Raw genomic sequence first — 17204 nt, 5'->3', positions numbered from 1 at the left:
CCTAAACTTAGACACATTATTGTTGCCGTATGAACAGTAGTAAAAAAAATAAAAATAAAAAAAAATAAAAAGAATAAAAAAAGTTAAATAATATGCCACTACTGGCAATACAGCTCCACAGTGGAAAGTGGAAATTTAAGTGGCAATATATCTTCAGAGTGGAAAGTGGAAATTTAAGTCCAGTGTAGACATATTACTCCACTAACAATCCTCAACACAAAGATGGAGATATTTCTGAATTGAGTTTTTTTTTTGCAGTCTATGTAAAAGTTTACCATTTTAAGAACATTGTGATCTGTATGAGAAATTTCATGAAAACACAAGGCGTCATTATTGTGTAAATGTGGCCTAGGAAAACTGGCAGAAAAAGACAGAGATGATTTGGTTAAAATAGTCTGTCACTCCAAATTAGAGAAACATTACAAAGCAAGTCATATTCCTGAAAAGAGCAAACTCGTTTTTAATACAAAGAATGTGTGATGAAAATGTATGGTCACAAACGCCAGCGATTGTATCCAGGAGAAACTGTTGGATGTTGGAAAAAATAATTACGTACAACTTTTCAATCCTCCTAGTTTGGTAGAGTAATTGTTTTATGGAAAATAGCCATAATGTCCAACATTATTGCGTAACCTTTCAGACAGCAATTGCACAATTCTAAAAGGATAACTCCCGTGTCATGTTTACTGACACAGATTTAATAGAATGTGAGATTTTGTACATTTTATTACTTATATATTAAACCTGAATTTACAATACATTGTACTCATGTACATTGTATTAAATTATCAAAACATATTAATTTATTTATTTATTCCTAATATGTAACAAAGAATATAGTAGTTCTCTGTGATGCAATGACATTTGAAAAAAAAAACGGTTTTGCCTTGGAACTCTTGTACATTTGCTCCTTGTTGTTTATTTGCTTACCCTTATCGACTGGCTGCTCTTCACTAGTTGTACCTGGCATCAATGAGTTATCTTGGTGACCTTTAAGGTGAGTTGGTGAGAATGATAAGGTTACTAAGCTTACAGTATCTATTATTTTAACTAACTCTATGGACAATATGGGTAGTGCCTTAGGAAAGTATTCACAGTGATGTTACAGCATTTTTCATAGAAGAACTCTTGATAACATGAAAAAGGTTGTTTAGAAGTGTTTTTTTTTTCTTACGAATTTATTGAAAAATAAAACATGAATACTGTACAAATACTAAGCATTCCCATCTTTTGCTCACTACTGTTTGAATAATTTGATGATGCCACATTAGGTTTGGTACACTTACATATGGCCAGTTTTACACATTCCTCTTTGAGGCACCACTCAAGCTCTATAAAGTTGGATCTCTAGCTAGGTTGCCCACAAACATTTACAGAGTTGTCCCGAAGGGCACTCTGACAAGGTGATTTAGTCATTGTTTTGCTGAGAATATTCACCATTGCCTCAGTCTGAGTCAGATCTCAGATCTGAGTCTGATCTCAAACTCCATGGGATCTAACATACAGCCCCTGATTTGTGGATTGCTGCAAAGATTGCTGCCCTTCTTAATGTTCTCCCCTTTCCACAAATAAACACTGGAGCTCTGACATTGTGACAATGTTCTGTGTTCAACAATCCGACAAAGGCGATTCCTCCCCCATTGGCTTATTTCACAATGGTGACCAGTATTACAAAGAGTTCTAATGGTTCATAATGACTGTCCTTAATGGATATGGAGACAGCTGTGCTCACTGGAACAAAAAAAAAATCATCATCACTGAGATGTCATTATATGGTATTCTGTGTACAATTTAGATTTTTTAATCTCGTACTTGGATGGAATTACTCTGAATTTAAAATGTGAAAAAAGTGAAGCACTGTGAACACTTTCCAGATACACTGCAATCACATTTTACCACATGCAGTATTGACATATAAAATTGCAAAGACTAGGAATGTACCTGTTGAATGTTCCATATGCATCATGGAGTTCATAGTTTCGGGACTAACAGCAATGGGAATATTGGCTTCAGGTGGAATGTGCTGAAACAATTTGGCAGATCCTTGCTTCATGCAGTTCATATATGGGATGGCATGTTTGCTGTCCATGTAGTACATAATATAGAAATTGCACATTTCATCATCAGAGGAACCCCTGTGGTAGAAATTAGAAAGAAAGAATCAAATCAAATGTAAATATAGTTAGGCATGTTAACGCGTTATATGAAGAAAAATGTATTGATGGATTACAAAAGGGAAATTATTGTTGTGCAAAATCTGGTGAAAGCATCTATTCATGTCTTCTGATTAATTCTTGTATGTACACATTGCCCATTCACATTGAAAAAAAATGCATGGATGTAAATAAATCAGCTAATGACAATGTGCAGTATATTAGGATTTCTCTTTTATCCAAAATGCTGTCAGACTATACTAACTATATTTGCAGATCAGTTAGTGAAATCTTTCGCTGGTAAATTATTGTTTTACTGCAAAAATGTATGTATTGTATGTTAAGACAATACCATTGTATTGTACAATCACTGGAATGGGATGCAGAGCACAACTTACCCTATGTATGTTTCTTTGCTTCTGCCTTCACCAGTGAACATACATCTGGCTGCAAGCATATCTCCATACTGCACATCCACATCATGGTTTGTAGGATAGAAAGCCTAGAGAGGGTTTTACAGTCGAGCATGTGAGTGGTAAGTTATTTTCTTTGTCATGAGAATGATGCACTCAGTGGTGCAGCCATGTGTCAAACTGATTAACAATGTATTTGAGTGGGGCTTTTATCACCTGCCAACAGATTAAAGTGACTTTCTGAACAATTTATCGGAATTAATATATTTTGGATTCCTGCCAAAACCATTACAACGGGACAGGGTGGTACATTATTGTATGTTTGTGTGTGTGAATGTACACACACCCACACACCCACACACACACTTGAAATTACAGTATGACATTTTTCCCATAATAAAACCAAACAAGGTACACGCAATCTTCAGTCACTGTGTACTGTTTTTATTTATTTATTTATTTATTTTTTATACCTGTGGTAGTTGAGGAGACTGTCTCCCAATCAGGCTCCATTTTCCATTTCGAATCCTGTAGCCACTGACCACTTTTCCTATTGGAGAAATGGGAAGTAAATAATGCTGTATCTTTGCAGTAAAGTCATACATAATTAATTAAAATAGAATAACTTTCTAATTATGTCGTGTTTTCACAATGCAACGGGCTTGTGACCTCTGTAGGTCTTTATACAGTATTATACCACAAAATAATTTGTACCACTGGGTCACAAAGCATCTTTTCATAATTGGTTCATCAGCCAAACAATTAAAATTACATCTGCATCAACACTAAATGACAGAATGGTCCCTTTTTGCTGCCCATAGTCGATTTATGAGAAACTTCCCAAAAAGCCTCTGACCTCTGACTACATTTGTGAATCCACCACAGTAATGAGAACTCAGAAGCACAGTGACAAATATTGCATCCTTCTCTATTGCCTCAAAGATAAAATGTTTGTGCATATACGAATGTGTATATTTTTGAATATTTGGGCATTACTTACCCAGACGATGTGTGTGGGTCCTAAAGGCAAACGGGTAAATTGGATAAGATTTGTAGTCACAGGCGATGTCCGCATTTGTAACTAAAAAGATAAACACACAGTAATTTGCAACAGTCTCAACATTTCACAAGAACACAAGAATATCTATTGTAGCTTGAAAGGAAGTTTCCGATTTGCCGATAGACACATCATGGAAAATCCACTTTTTTTGCTTTTATATTCATTTAATTGTGCACTTGGAGTCTCCAAACAACTCAAGGATGCCGAAGTGGAGAGATCATAATGTTCCATTGTTGGATGGACGAATCCACACAACTCATTGCACCATCCCCCAGCATCAGAACCTCAAAGTTTACTAGATGGTTTAAGCAGATTTAAATAAATTAGTAATCTTAAAAGTATGTGGATTCTGTTTGTTTGGTTTTTTTTTTACCGTGGTACCAAATTAGTATAGAGAATCGTGGAAAATCACAGGTATTGGTGAAATTCTGGTATTGTGACAACAATAGCCTATAGCTTTCAAACATGCTCAAAATGGAGTTGAGGGTTTTGGGCGACAGCCACACATACATATATTTGTCAGTCCACGAGCATCACCATGGAGGGGCGTTTAAAAAAATGGGAAGCCTTTTTCCATATCAGATTAAAGAGAAAACCAAAATAGCATAAAATATTATGTACGTTTGGGGATGTAAGGGAACTGAATTAGAATAAAATAAATTTACAACACTAAATTGCCTCTGAATATTGTGGTAAGGTCTATTACCGCAATTTTTGGACTATATAAGTCGCAGCAGCTAAAAATATGCAGCTAAAATTAGGGTTTAATTTCCATATACACGAGAATAGGCACATGCAATAGCATAAAAATCATCATAGATCAAATCAAAATCCATAGAAAGGCCGCATTGGATGCAGGGTTCAAAGCTTGTGCAAAAAGTAGCGACTTATAGTCTGGAAAATACTATCCTGATGTTCTATTAACACAAACATTCAGTGGCCACCATAAATGAGTACAACCCAATTTAGTTTTAAGAACTACTATGGCATACTTTGTGATAAAATACTTCCACAAATGTGAGCCATTAATTGTAATTAAGATCCGTGAATATGCACACATAAAACCATTACAATGTTGCAGATTTCAATAAGTTACAGTCATGAGAATTTGTAGAGACTCATCAATAAAAGTAACTGTATAAATACTGTTCACTGATAAATAAGGGGGAAAACTTACATTTTATAGGGAGCATACTCATGTATATTGAACACATTTATAGACTCAATCATTATGAAATATAACGACTGTGACGCATGAAACCAACACAAATGACGACGCAAAAAACAATTCAAACTTCTCGTGCTAGCCGCTGGGTAACTGGTCAGCGACTAGCTAGCTGCCATATTGCCAATTGTAGTGTTGTGTTTATTTGTTCATTTTCTAATTTGAATTAATTAATTTTAATCTATTTTCTTCCTCTATTTAGATGTTGTTTCTATTGTGTCCGATGTTACGTAGATTGTGACAAATTTGACAGATTTAGCCATATATTTAATTATTTTAATAATTGAGCTGGAGGAAGTGGCTGGGGAGAGGGAGGTCTGGGAGTCCCTCCTAAAGCTGCTGCCCCCGCGACCCGACCCCGGATAAGCGGAAGAAGATGAAGGATGAAGATGAATGAATTTGTCAGTCTGTAAAACCAAATATTTTGCAGAGATAATTTTGACTTAGACTCAACTACCCTCCAATGGAAAATATAATAATCGTAATAATCGTTTTGTTGTGTCCAATGTTATATTGTCTATCTGTTTATTTATGGACTCAACTGCTGGCAACTGAATTTCCCCCCAGGGATCAGGAAAGTATTTATACTCAACAACCCTCTCATGGAAAATATAATAATCATAGTTTGATTTCTTTACATTCTTAGAAATGGTCAGGTCTTACATATACAATGTTGCTCACGTAATACTGAAGGTGTATAGTTTCTATTTGATTAAATTGTACGGAGGACAACGTAATCCAAGACCATCTCCCTGAGAAAAGCGAAAACAATGCTTGTCAGACAGAACATAGTCCATGTTAAGTAAAGACAGTCAGGGTAAAAGAGAAGCTTGGAAAAGTATTTTGGAAAAACCACTGTGGAAGCTGCTTTTGCTGTATGTTTATTGTTTCTTTTTGCAAAGATAGGTCATCTTTAAAGTCAAAGTCAGCTTTATTGTCAATTTCTTCACATGCCAAGACACACACAGAGATCGAAATTGCGTTACCCACTATCCCACGGTGACAAGACATATAACAAAACATCCAAAAACAACAACACAAAAAGTAAAAACAAGAAGTCTTTCAACAATTAATAAACAAGAGCGACGAATAAATATAAATAAATAAACAAATAAGAGGAACAAAAATGGAGCAAGTGTGCATACAGCAGACAGTCAGAATATAGTGCGAGAGTAGTGCAAGGCAGCCAACGCGGCCCAAAAGGTCAGGACGTTGTGCAGCTGAGGGCGGAGGGGGGAGAGAGTTCAGGATCCTAACAGCCTGGAGTATGAAGCTGTTGGTGAGTCTGGTGGTGCGGGAGCGCAGGCTTCTGTACCTCTTCCCAGAGGGCAGCAGATCAAACAAAGTGTGAGCGGGGTGACTCACATCACACAATCGTGGTCGCCTTGCGGGTGAGATGGGAGGTGTAAATGTTCTTCAGGGAGGGGAGTGAAGCACCAATAATCCTACTGGCTGTGTTCACTATGCGCTGCAGGGTCTTCATGTTGTATTCAGTGCAGCTACCACCCCACACAGCGATACAACTGGAGAGGACGCTCTCAATGGTGCCACGGTAGAATGTGGTCATGATGGCTGGTGGAGCACCTGCTGGCCTGGTGGTCCAGGAGAGGTCATCACTGATGTGCACCCTCAGGAATCTGGTGCTGCTCACTCTCACCACCACAGCACCGTCGATGGTCAGTGGCAGGTGTTGGGCCTTACCCTTCCGGAAGCCAACAACAACCTTCTTGGTCTTGCTGACGTTCAGCTGGAGGTTGTTGTCCCTGCACCATGTGGCCAGAAGCTCGACCTCCGACCTGTATTGGGTCTTGTCGCCCTTGGTGATGAGACCCACCAGAGTCGTCTTGTCAGCAGACTTCAGCATGCGGTTGCTGCTGTAGGTTGCAGTGCAGTCATGCGTCAGCAGGGTGAAGAGCAGCGGACTGAGCACGCAGCCTTGTTTGCTCAGCGTGATGCTGCCGGAGATAGTGTCGCCAACACGTACCACCTGAGGCCTCTGACAGAGGAAGTCCAGTAGTCAGTTGCAGAGGAAGGTACTGAGACCCAGTTTGTTGAGTTTGCAGATGAGACGCTGTGGTACAATGGTGTTGAATGCAGAACTGAAGTCCACAAACAGCAATCTCACATACGAGTCTCTATTTTCCAGGTGGGTGAGGGATGAGTGGAGGGCAGAGCAGATAGCATCCTCAGAGGACCGTTTGGCTCGGTACGCAAACTGGAAGGGGTCAAGGGTGGGAGGAGAACGGACCTGATGCGCGTCACGACAAGCCGCTCAAAGCACTTCATGATGATAGGAGTCAGCGCCACGGGGCGGTAGTCATTGAAGCAGGACGGAGCAGGTTTCTTCGGTACAGGTATGATGGTGGCAGCCTTGAAACATGATTGGATGATGGCTTGCTGCAGGGAAATGTTAAATATGTCTGTCTGTGAAGACACCCACAAGCTCCTCAACGCAGTCCTTCAGCACTTGACCTGGGATGTTGTCTGGGCCTGCCGCCTTACAGGTGTTGATAGCAGCAAGTGTCCTCCACACGCTATCGGGAGAGAGGCACAGGGGCTGCTCGTGTGGAGGGGTAGGGATCTTCAGCGGGCAAGCGCTGTTCTAAGCGTCAAAGTGAGCAAAGAAGCGCTTCAGATCATTGAGCAGAGGGAAATTGCCCTCACAGCTCTGCGGCGCGGGCTTGTAGTCCGTGATGGTCTGAATGCCTTGCCATAGGCTTTGTGCGTTCCTGCTGTCTTTGAAGTGGGCAGTAATCCTGCAAGAAAATGCCTTTTTCGCTTCCTTGATGCTCTGGGACAGGTTGACCCTCGCTGGCCTCAACCCAGCTTCACCCCCAGCCCTGTAAGCTTTGTCTCTGGCCCTCAGCAGCCTGAGGACAGCCCGAGTGACGATGTATTTTGTGTGGGTCACATCAATGCACTTCAAGATGTAAGAGGTAACAGAGTCAGTATACTCCTCCAAGTCCGTCTGATTGTTGCAAGTGGCTGCCTACTTAAACATTTCCCAATCCGTTGTGTCAAAGCGACAGTTGTTAAGATGCCCCAAGGAAAGCTACTGTCAACAAGAGTCTTTAGGTGATGCATGAACTGATCAAGCCTGCTGGGATGGCAATACTCTAAGACAGAGGTCTCAAACTAATTTTTGTCGCAGGCCGCATTGAAGTCATAGTTTCCCTCAGAGGGCCAATAAGACTGTCAACGCCTTATATTATTTACAGTATAGGCTACGCGACAAACTGGTGAATAACTAGTTTTTAAATCAGAAATGAGTCAAACCTGTTCAAATATTATAAAAACATGAATGGTAGTAAAAAATGACATATATATTATATTATATTATATTATATTATATCTATTTTTTAAAAGTGGAGGCAATTTGTAATGACACAAAGTTGATGCAAAATTTGTCTTTGCAGGCCACACAAAATGATGTGGTGGGCCGTATCTGGCCCCCGGGCCTTTAGTTTGACATCTATGCTCTAAGACAACCAGTCCAGTCAATTCAATGCCCTGAAATGAAATTACTGGATGGATGACAATATTCTCTGGAATCTTTTCTATGCTAAGCACATAGTATGTACATACCGGACCATTGGACTGGCAAAACACATTGTTTTGTACTGCAAAATATGATGCAGAGAATTGGAATCTATTAACTTTCCCAAGCATTACCACATGTAGTGGACATTAAAATAAGTTTACCTCTTTTTCCTGGCTGGATAACAGTGTCCATGGACATAAGCAGGTATATACCAGCAATAAACGGCTGCCTGGAAACAAAATAACAATTGAATCAGAGGTTATAAGAAGTAATCTGAGAAAATATTTATACATTTTCCCCCACACGCCATTTCTCTCTTATTGTCTCTGAGTGTCAGTGATCACCACAAGCATAAGGTTCAGCACACCCGCGAGGATAAGCAGTTCGGAAGAAGAATGAATGAGTCACATAATAAATAACGCTGTGTGTCTGTCTACTCTCAAATTTGGGTTATGTTGGACAAGACAACATTTATCCAAGTTGAAGGCACAGGTGACCAAATGGTCCCTACGTCTGTCACTGAAGAACGCCTATTATGCGGACGAGAGCTGAGAAAGTTCCAAAAGGTACGGACAGAAGGGTCATCAATCATCCCTATCCGCGTCAAGTGCTGACCAACCTCTCATGCTGTCACTGACAGACGCCCATTTCACTGACAACTGATGGAAATCGGAACTATATGCTCAGACCGAATGTGAATGTCAACCTGGAAAAATGGGTGCCCTTAAGTGAATGTGAATAGTAAATTAGCCAACTAATGATCTTTAGATGGTAATTTATTGTTATGAATTATGAAACCTCTGTGGCTAGCCTCTCTCTCAGGGCTCACACATGGCAAATAATGAAAGCCGTTCGAAGGAATCTCTCCTCAGCTTAAGATCAGTTAGCACGACCATAGACACATAGCTCAAGAGGGTCGAATCTACCTTTTCATATCTATTAAAATGGGACATCTGGTCGGAGAGGACGCAGGCGCTGAATGTTCACCGCTTCTCCACCAGAGTTTAGCTTAGTTTTAGTCCTTTTCTTTCTTAACCTTTTAAATCATTATCAGTTATCAGTTATTTTTAAGTTCGTATTTTAGCGTGTTTTTTTTTTTTTTGCTGCTTTTTGGCGGTCCTCTGCAGCTCCCTGCGTCTTTTGGCTGCCAGCGGTGGCGGCGGCCTCCACTGCAGGCTGGCCGGCTGCGAGCAGCCCCCCCCAGCGCATCCTGGCTGGCCTGGCTGGTGACGCTTTTGGGAGGGGCAGGTTTGGGTGCTTCCTGCGGCCCGACACGCGGCTTCCCATGGTGTGTGTCGACAGCTGCTTGCGCGCCAACCTGGGGGTGCTGGAGGCGACGGCCAACACGCTCGGCATGCGCACGTGCTGCATTGGCGCCATGAGCCTCTCGCCCGAAGAGCTAGTGCGGAAGCTGCGCAGGCAAATTGCCCGAGCTGGAGGTCTCGTACAACGTGGACAGGCCATCGCCAACTCCTGGCCGATGGACTTTGACGACTCCAACGCCAAACGCGATTGGGCCTGGAAGCACGACTATGACCTGCCCAAGCTGGTGCAGACAATGCTCATTTTCCTCAGCGACGACATGCGCATGGCCCATGCCAACTAGCCACGCGGCGCCTGAGCTAAGCTAACGCAGCTTTTTTTTTGTACATAGTGTATAAGTTGGTCATGTTTTTTATCTTGATAATCTGTTGTAATTGTGTATGTAAAGCGGCTTTGAGTGTCTAGAAAAGTGCTATGTAAAACCGATTTATTATTATTATTATTATAGATATTGCTTACTCTTGCTAATGCGTTGTGTACATATCTTTTAAAGATGCATTATTGATTTTGTTGCAGCACAGTTGATTTTGTCAGGCTCTTCTCTATGGCATCCAATCATGACTGTGATAACAAGGGTAGCAGGCCAACCTCATGACTCATTAAACTGACTAGCTGCACACCCCTTCCAAGCACCAACGAGGTCAGTCTGGTTAAAACTTTGAGAAAAAAAAGGTAACTGTAGTATGCTGGATGTTTTTAGGCCACTCTCCCCTTTATTACATCAAGGTTCCACTTTACCGTTCTTAAAGGGATAGTGTATTATGTTTTTAGCATTTTTCACCAATATATAGGTAATATTTAGTTGACAATTTCATTATTTTTCATGTACATTTAAAAACGAATTTTACCACTTACTATCAAATGAAAATAACATCAGGCATTAAGCAAATGGCATAACACATTTTCAAATGTATTAAATTAACAAGAAAAATAATAATTTCAAATGATATTAATGATAGACAAAATCTAACTTTTTTGCTGGAAATGGCAACGAGATTTTTTTTAGCAAACCATCATAATTGAACGCAGCATAGCTTACAATGTAGTTTGTATAAAAATAAAAATAAACAATACGCACGGGTTTGATGTTATTCTTAGAGTGACACCTGAACAATCTTTGTGAAGATCTGTAGAAGAAAAAATCAATTACTGAAAAGGATTAATTGAAAAACCAAATCATACAGCAGAGATACAATACAAATTGAGTTATAAAAATAATAAATTGTGTTTTTTCAGTGTTTTTTTTTTACTTTGTACTAATACAAATAACCAAGAATAGAATGTTACAATACTTAAGTGTTAACAGTACATCTGTTTAGTCGAGCCATGTTTGTTCAGTACAGTACTGCTCAAGTATTAACTGGAACAAAACACAATTACATCCAAACCACGAATCACCCATGTTCCGGGGTCAAGTTAGAAACGTTCTCGTCGTGACCCTGTTAATCCGTAAGGAGACCCATCCTCACATTCCACGCCAAAACAGTCCAACCATGCTTTAGCAGTCGTGCGAGTGTGGAGAGGGCACCCAGACCATCGACCATATCCTCCGAGATCATGCAGACTTGAACAACGTGACTTGCTGAATGTGAATCAGAACACCCTAGAATGGTTGGCTGTTTGGCGTGACAAGCTATGATGATGATGATGACCCACGTTCCAAAGTAAACATGCACGGTAGGCCGATTGGCTACACCATATTTTCCGTAGGAGTGATTGTGAGGGTGAATGCTTGTTTGTCTATGTGTTCCCTGCGATTTCCTGCCGACCAGTTCAGGGTGTAACCCGCCTACCGTCCTAAAACAGATAGGCTCCAGCACGTTCGCAACCCCCATGAGAATAAGCGGTTTGGAAAACTAATGAATGAATGACTCATTTTAAGTTTTTTTTAAATACCATTTGTCATTTGCAAGGATTTACACTATGTTTTATATTATTATCTTAACCCAGTCCCAGAACTTTTTTTTAGTAAAACAGTCAATAACTCTTCTTTTGGCAAGCCCAGTTAAGGGTGACACCCTGTGGCACACATTTAGTCCATCTTTTTCACCCATCTGGATTGTATTTAGGTAGGTTTACAATGTGGTCCAATGTTTTTTGTTTTTTTTACACCAATATTCAAGTCTCTAAATTCCATTAAAGCACTTAAACATGGCACAGAGTGCACATGATGTTTTTTTCCATGTCAGGCCAACACCTTTTTAATCAATGCTTGCAAGCTTTAAGGATACACCTGTGTTCTATCTTATGAAACCACTTGTTAGTTGTTTTTACATTCGATTCTTATACATGCGCAGATGAGATCTGCAAGTGGCTTACATTCTCCAAGTTCATAACCTACCGGTGTGGCATAACCACTAAATAACCCGAACTATAATTAACTACCACACCCTATGTTTCAGGTTTCAGCCTCATCCCTCGATCTGACACTGTTTCGTCCTCAGAATGTTATTAATTGTTCCTTTGACATAACCTTTACTCCCCCTCCGTGAGTCGTCACCTCATCGTGGTGGAGAGGTTTGCGTGTCCCAATGATGTCTGGGGCTTCATGCCCCTGGTAGGGTCACCCATGGCAAAAGGCTCCTAGGTGAGGGGCCAGACAAAGCACGGCTCAAAAAAACCCTTATGAAGAAAAATATATATGGACTCAATTTTTCCGTCGCCTGGACGCCGGTCACCGGGGCCCCCCATCTGGAGCCAGGCCTGGAGGTGGGGCTCGAAGGCGAGCGTCTGGTGGCCGGGCCTTCGCCCATGGGGCCTGGCCGGGCACAGCCCAAAAAGGAAACGTGGGTCCCCCTTCTCATGGGCTCACCACCTGTGGGAAGGGCCAAAGGGGTCGGGTGCAAAGTAAGCTGGGCGGCGGCCAAAGGCGGTCTGATCCCCGGCTGCAGAAGCTGGCTCTTGGGACATGGAATGTCACCACTCTGGCTGGAAAGAAGCCAAGCTGGTGTGCAAGGCAGAAAAGTTCAGACTAGACATAGTCGGACTTGCCTCCACACACAGTTTGGGTCCAAGTACAAGCCCTCTCAAGAGAGGCTGGACTCTCTTCCACTCTGGAGTTGCCCACGGTGAGAGGCGTCAAGCAGGTGTGGGTATACTTATTGCCCCCTGGCTGGGCGCCTGCACATTGGGGTTCACCCCGGTGAACGAGAGGGTAGCCTCCCTCCGCCTTCGGGGGGGGGGGGAATGGGTCCTGACTGTTGTTTGTGTCTATGCACCAAACGACAGCTCAGAGTACCTGTTAGGGTTTACAAATTATCTTGATCGTATGATTATGTTGGAATGTAGACTAGAATTATTAACTTTGTTTAAACCTTTACCTTTCCTTGACTCTGAAAAGTTTAACCATTCAGTTGTTGAAACTTTCCAAATGGTGTGGAAACATTCTTGCTTAGTTAGTCATCTAAAATGCTCCACTAGTTTCTGTTTCCACGACCTTGTAAAACAATGAGCTGGGACCCTCCGCACTGATGAACCAGTTGCTGAGGTGACCACCAAACATGTCACCCCCACCCTACTTGTTCTCAATAAATATGCTCTTGCAAGAGACCAAAGGCAGACTTTGTTCGAACATTGCTGTACCTACAGTAACGAACAAGTTCTCCACTTGCAAGTGCTTAAAGGGCATACTGTCTCCCGTGTGGTTCTTGCAAAATAAGTTAGAGTGAACACAAACTCTAACGACAAACTCTAATGACAGTGAGACCTGGAAGGGCATGATTGGGAGGAACGGCCCCCGCGATCTGAACCCGAGCGGTGTTCTATTATTGGACTTCTGTCCTTGACACGGATTTTCTATAATGAAAACCATGTTCAAACATAAGGGTGTCCATGTGTGCACTTGGCACCAGGACACCCTGGGCGCAGTTTGATGATCGTCTTTGTAGTCATGTCATCGGATTTGCAGCCGCATGTTTTGAATACTCGGGTGACGAGAGGGGCGGAGCTGTCAATTGATCACCACCTGGCCGTGATCTCCAGCTCTTACTTGAGCGGTTCGCAGCAGAGTGTGAAGCCGTCGGGAAGAGGGTCAACACCTCCAAATCTGAGTCCATGGTCCTCAGTCGGAAAAGGGTGGAATGCCCTATCCCCTCGGGGATGAGATCCTGCCCCAAGTGGAGGAGTTCAAGTATCTTGGGGTCTTGTTCACGAGCAAGGGCAGCATGGAGCTAGAGATTGACAGGTGGATGGGTGCAGCGTCGGCTGTAATGCGGACTCTGCACTGGTCCGTCGTGGTGAAGAGAGAGATGAGTCAAAAGGCAAAGCTCTCAATTTACCGGTCGATCTACGCTCCTACCCTCACCTATGGTCACGAGCTATGGGTCGTGACAGAAAGAACAAGATCCCGGATACAAGCGGCCGAAATGAGTTTCCTCCACAGGGTATTCGGGCTCTCCGTTAGAGATAGGGTTAGAAGCTCGGTCATCCGGGAGAGACTCGAAGTAGAGCCGCTGCTCCTCCACGTTGAGAGGAGCCAGATGAGGTGGCTCGGGCATCTCATCAGAATGCCTCCTGGACGCCTCCCTGGGGAGAGGTTCCGGGCATGTCCCACCGGCAGGAGACCCCGTGGATGACCCAGGACACACTGGAGGGACTATGTCTCTCAGCTGGCCTGGGAACGCCTTGGGATCCCCCAGGATGAGCTAGACGAAGGGGGTGGGGAGAAGGAAGCCTGGGAGTCCCTCTCAAAGCTGCTGCCCCCGCAACCCGACCCCAGATAAGCGGAAGAAGATGGATGGATGGATGTATGGATAACCCCTTTTCCATTTCTTTTCCTATCTATACGGTGGCAATAGAAACCCTACCCCCAAAACGTCTGGCCTTACTTCCTGTCTACCTAGTCTCATGGACACATGATATACTTTTCACCTAATCAACCAATTCCAAACAATCGATCTGGTGAATGATATATAATCGAGTTCACAGAAGAGGAAATAAGACAATAAGTCATGTACATCTGCATTAAAGTGTAAGGCGTAGCCATCTAGCAATTTTTGCCAACAGAATTTGAGTACTCACCACGGAAAGCATTGACATCTCCATAATGGATTTGTAGCACAAAATAAGACACTCCTGAATTCCGTCCAACTTCAAACCCAACATCTATCGAGGAACAAAAGAAAATTAAAATAAAGGAAAACATGAACAAAATTTGATAGTACAGTTCACTATCAAAACAAAAACAGAAAATTATTGAATTTATATTTTGGTATCTTAATTGTACATGAAAAATAATGCTGTTAAATTACCATATTGGCCCAAATACAAGACGACCCTGATTATAAGACGACCCCCTTTTTTTCAAGACTCAAGTTTGAAAAAATACTTTTTGAACACCAAATTTAATTTTTATACAGAAAATGATCACATTTGAAACTAATGATTATAACAATATATTCGAGAGAAAAAGGATGTTATTTTGCCTCATTCAAATCATGCAACAACTGTCTATCACATCTTAATATCTGAACATTTAAATATGTAAACGAAAGTGCAGTCACATTTGTAAATGAATGGCTTCTGGTTTTTGAAATGTAAATAAATACTGTGATAAAACAACAAAATTGCAATAACTGCATTAACCATCAAAGTGAAGTCTAACTGTAACTGTAGTCTTGAAACAAATCTGAATCAGAAAAACACTGCAATAAAATAATGTAAACAGCTACGGCTATTGTTGGGGAGCCTGAACCCTAACTCGGATGGTTATGCTCTTTTCGCCCCCGGGTGTCGGTCAAAACACAGGAGGGAAGACGTGGTTCAGTTTAGATTGCTTTACTGAATTATTGGCTAAAAAGTAACAAAGTCAAAGTCTGCTTTATTGTCACATTTTTTACATGTCAAGACACACAAAGAGATTGAAATTGCGTTTCCTACTATCCCACGTTGACAACACATACTACATATTAGCATATTAGTGAACACTGCTAGTAAGATCAATGGGGCTTCACTCCCCTCCCTGAAGGACATTTACACCTCCCATCTCACCCGCAAGGCGACCGCGATTGTGTGTGATGTGGGTCACCCCGCCCACTTTTTGTGTGATCTTCTGCCCTCTGGGAAGAGGTACAGATGCCTGCGCTCCCGCACCACCAGACTCACTAACAGCTTCATACTCCAAGCTGTCAGGATCCTGAATTCCCTCCCCCTTCGGCTGCATAACGTCCTGTTCTTTTGCGCTATAGTCTGGCTGTCTGCTGTATGCACGCTTGCTCCATTTCGCTGCTCTTATTTGTCTATTTAATTATTTATTGTTTATTTATTTGGGTTATTTGCTTATCACTTATTCATTGCTCTTGTCTATTCGTTTTTACTCTTTGTGCTGTTTGCTTGTAAGTGTTGTGTACTGTGTCTAGTCACCGTGGGACGGTGAGAAACGTAATTTCGATCTCTTTGTGTGTCTTAACGTGAAGAAATTGACAATAAAGCGGACTTTGACTTTACATAAAAGACAAAGATTTGATCACGGGATGACGAAGGGCCCCACGTACTACCGGCGTCATTAGCGGCTTTGTTTGTAAGTGACACGAAAGAATGAAGAGTTTGAAGTATTGAATGATTTGGACTGACACAGAAGTTTAGAAACCTCTCACTGTTATTCCCAAGACATTATGTAAAATGGGGGAGCAGGCAAGTGGTCATTAAACTAAAAGGACTCTCAAGCAAGCCTTCACTACAGTGACATTTAAATTGATCCCAGGCCTGGTTGTGACATACTTTGAGGGTGAGGCTCACCTACATTCATACATGCTGCATGACAACATTTCTTGGAAAATGTACCTTTGGGTAGGTTTGTTGGTGGTGCATTTCGAGCCCACGCATACAAAATGGATGTTTCATCCACACAAGTACCCCGTGTTGTGCCACAGTCCCTTGAATGAAAATATCAAAGTCAGTCATTCAAAGACAGTGCATTGCACATCATCAGAAACAGACTCACAATCTGCTGTGTTGGTACCCTTGATGAAAAACTCAGTTATGAATAAAATGTCTTGAAAGCAACAAAAGCAAAAAATTATTTTGAAATGAGTGAAAATCAGGCATTATGTTGTTTTTGACCAAATGAAATGTTAAAAAAATGGAAATGAAATTGGCCTGGACAATAACCATTGCACCCTTCGATTGGTGCACAACCTATTCAAGCCACCACTGCAAATTTCTACAACTCATCAGACAGCACCTGCCTGCACTATGTATTTTGTTATTTAACAAAATGCACAGGGTCCCATACTGCAAGTATGACCACTGTGGGCAAATATATTTTCAATGGGCCATGGAGCTCAACAGTGTTAAATATGAATAAATATAAATTTAATGTATTTTATCAAATATAAAATTGTATTAGTTGTACTAAGTTCATTTTGTTTTCCTTGTCAATCACTTTTTTGGTTCTTTTATCACAAACAATTAAATTTTAGGTTACATTACCTGACATGTTTCCGCCTTCATCAGAGTCAGATGAAGGCGGAAGTACATGCCGAAACATGTC

General features: G+C 41.6%; 1 protein-coding gene across 7 annotated transcripts in view; it reads right to left on the bottom strand.

Moving 5' to 3' along the window:
• Positions 1-17204, bottom strand: part of pam (peptidylglycine alpha-amidating monooxygenase) — a 52612-nt gene that overhangs the window by 25653 nt on the left and 9755 nt on the right. For 5 of the 7 annotated variants that reach the window (XM_085926031.1, XM_085926035.1, XM_085926036.1 and 2 more), the window contains exons 7-15: positions 16496-16587; positions 14735-14818; positions 10794-10842; positions 8554-8621; positions 3567-3647; positions 3040-3116; positions 2552-2655; positions 1942-2135; positions 931-990 (exon numbers count right to left, since the gene is read on the bottom strand). In XM_085926031.1, the coding sequence (XP_085782157.1) occupies positions 931-990; positions 1942-2135; positions 2552-2655; positions 3040-3116; positions 3567-3647; positions 8554-8621; positions 10794-10842; positions 14735-14818; positions 16496-16587 (809 nt within the window). The remainder of the gene's footprint in view (positions 1-930; positions 991-1941; positions 2136-2551; positions 2656-3039; positions 3117-3566; positions 3648-8553; positions 8622-10793; positions 10843-14734; positions 14819-16495; positions 16588-17204) is intronic. The other 2 variants (XM_085926034.1, XM_085926038.1) reach the window with 1 other exon arrangement.

The sequence above is a fragment of the Syngnathus leptorhynchus genome, chromosome 12 (assembly GCF_054491065.1).
Source record: "Syngnathus leptorhynchus isolate UIUO chromosome 12, UIUO_Slep, whole genome shotgun sequence".
Taxonomy (NCBI): domain Eukaryota; kingdom Metazoa; phylum Chordata; class Actinopteri; order Syngnathiformes; family Syngnathidae; genus Syngnathus; species Syngnathus leptorhynchus.
The sequence above is the reverse complement of the archived record's forward strand: the minus strand, read 5'-3'. Positions and strand labels throughout refer to the sequence as shown.